The 2,500-nt window shown below is 43.4% G+C and overlaps 1 protein-coding gene and 1 non-coding gene across 2 annotated transcripts in view; one reads left to right on the forward strand and one right to left on the reverse strand.

Annotated features, from left to right (window-relative positions):
- cops6 (COP9 signalosome subunit 6) overlaps positions 1-1,891 on the reverse strand; it is a 6,502-nt gene extending 4,611 nt beyond the window's left edge. The window contains exons 1-3 of the mRNA XM_059018696.1: positions 1,740-1,891; positions 326-451; positions 25-156 (exon numbers count right to left, since the gene is read on the reverse strand). Coding sequence (XP_058874679.1) covers positions 25-156; positions 326-451; positions 1,740-1,782 — 301 coding nt within the window. The 5' untranslated portion in view covers positions 1,783-1,891. The remainder of the gene's footprint in view (positions 1-24; positions 157-325; positions 452-1,739) is intronic.
- Positions 1,892-2,334: 443 nt separating this feature from the next.
- Positions 2,335-2,406, forward strand: trnae-cuc (transfer RNA glutamic acid (anticodon CUC)). Its single transcript has one exon. It is a non-coding gene; the product is annotated as a tRNA-Glu (tRNA).
- Positions 2,407-2,500: the final 94 nt, after the last annotated feature.

Genomic DNA, 2,500 nt, shown 5'->3' on the forward strand with positions numbered 1-2,500 from the left:
TCTCTCACTCTCAGAGAGACTCACACTGCTCCTCCTTGGTGTAATAGTACTCCTTGTCGATGACGATCCTGTCCTCCACGCTGTGAGAGAGCAGCTCGAAGGAATTCATCACCTCGATGTTCCTGCCCTCCTGCTTCCCAATCAGAGCTCCCACCACTGAGGCAGGGAGAGGGAGGGAGGGAGAGAGAGAGGGAGGGAGAGAGAGAGAGAGAGAGGCAAACAAATAAAACCACAATGTTTAATCACACAATATCCCATGACTCTGTGCAACCACTTATGTGAGCAGAACTGTGTCACCCCGCTCCGCTCACCCCGCCCCTCTCACCCTGCATAGCCCTCCCCTCCTGGGACCTCATGCGGATCCAGTGGTCAGAGATGTTGAGGATGACCAGCGGGTGCAGAGCCACCGAGACAGAACCGGTCACTCCAGAGGCCATCACACTGGGGCTAGCTGAGAGAGAGACAGAGACAGAGAGAGAGAGAGTAAAGCTAGGTACACACTGCCCGATGCGATCAGACTGGGGATCGGATGATTGTATTAAGGGCTCATTAAGAGGGGCGAGAGGGGAGAGGGGAGAGGGGAGAGGGGAGAGGGGTTCAGCAAAGCAACATTTCTACAATCAAACCTGGGTTACATAACCCGATTCAGCTGCTGGTAACTTTATGTAGAATTTACAATGAATGACAAGCATCTGTTTAATTTGTGACGATTCGAATACATAATAACATAAGAGAGTTTCCAAACGAGAGGAGGCCCCATTCGGCCCATCTTGCTCGTTTGGTTGTTGGTAGCTTATTGATCCCAGAATCTCATCAAGCAGCTTCTTGAAGGATCCCAGGGTGTCAGCTTCAACAACATTACTGGGGAGTTGGTTCCAGACCCTCGCGATTCTCTGTGTAAAAAAGTGCCTCCTATTTTTTGATAATGCCCCTTTATCTAATCTCCATTTGTGACCCCTTGTTTATTTTTTCAGATCGAAAAAGTCCCCTGGGTTGACATTGTCTATACCTTTTAGGATTTTGAATTGTTTGAATCAGATCACCGCGTAGTCTTCTTTGTTCAAGACTGAATAGATTCAATTCTTTTAGCCTGGCTGCATACGACATGCCTTTTAAACCCGGGATAATTCTGGTCGCTCTTCTTTGCACTCTTTCTAGAGCAGCGATATCCTTTTTGTAACGAGGTGACCAGAACTGAACACAATATTCTAGGTGAGGTCTTACTAATGCATTGTAGAGTTTTAACATCACTTCCCTTGATTTAAATTCGAGACGGTTTTGTTAACTGTGCATACAGCACGGACTCGAGGTTACGGGGTAGCCTGCTTTACGATGCGGGGAGATTACCGGCATCAGTGTTTAATTATTTAGTTGTTTTAATTATTAACGGTTTAAATGTAACCTTTGCAAGTCAACACACAGTTGTGTTGTCATTTTCATCTTACCAACAGCGTCAACGAATCACAGCTCAAGGGCGTGTACCTAAAAGCCCAACCCTCCAATCAGCTCAGAGGCTGAAACGCATCTCGACCAATCAGCCCCGAAAGCCGAGCACAGGGGCGGGACCCATCAGCTCACCGATTTAAGCCGACACGGTCGGGTCAAATTGCTCGGCGAAACGGACTTTTAAAATGCACCGAGCCGGTATTTTAGCAAGCTGGGACGCTTCACGACACGTAAACGTTTTTAAATGCATCAATAAACGCCAAATCTGTAGCAAATACGTCAGAAATACCCACCGGCCCCGTCCACCTCCATTCCGCCGCCGTTGTTAGACGCCATCTTCCTGTGGCGCGGTGCTTGAACTGAGCATGCGCGCTGGGGACTCTGAGGTGCAATTCCACTGCCTGCCGGCAGAGGGCAGGCGTCGTCGCTGCTGGAATAACAATATTTAAAAAAATTAATAAATAAAATCCTGCGATATTATTTTAAGTTTTAATAAATGAGAAAGTAAACAAATCAATAAAATTGAATAGACTCGATTAAAAAAAAATAACTTTATAGAAATAAATGCGCTCTAAATGTATTTGAATTGTGGTTTGTCACGCTTGTACTTTGCTTGAACAAAAGTTATTGTATTTCTTGCTCTTATTGTATTACTTGTATTGTAACACTTGAAATGTATTTTTGCTTGCGATTGTAAGTCGCCCTGGATAAGGGCGTCTGCTAAGAAATACATAATAATAATAATAATAATAATAATAATAACAATAATAATAATAATAATAATAATAATAATAATAATAATAATAATAATAATAATAATAATAATAATAATAATAATAAATGAAACAGGAATTGGTTAATTGGTTATTGGTTAAGCGCCTGTGCGCTTCCCTGGTGGTCTAGTGGTTAGGATTCGGCGCTCTCACCGCCGCGGCCCGGGTTCGATTCCCGGTCAGGGAATGACTTCTTTTTTTTTTTTTTTTTTTAAATTCGTTTGAACCATATTTTGACGGGTATGTTAATTTTATAGACTCTTCTTTTGATGGCATAAAAA

Source organism: Acipenser ruthenus, unplaced genomic scaffold, assembly GCF_902713425.1.
Source record: "Acipenser ruthenus unplaced genomic scaffold, fAciRut3.2 maternal haplotype, whole genome shotgun sequence".
Classification (NCBI taxonomy): Eukaryota; Metazoa; Chordata; class Actinopteri; order Acipenseriformes; family Acipenseridae; genus Acipenser; species Acipenser ruthenus.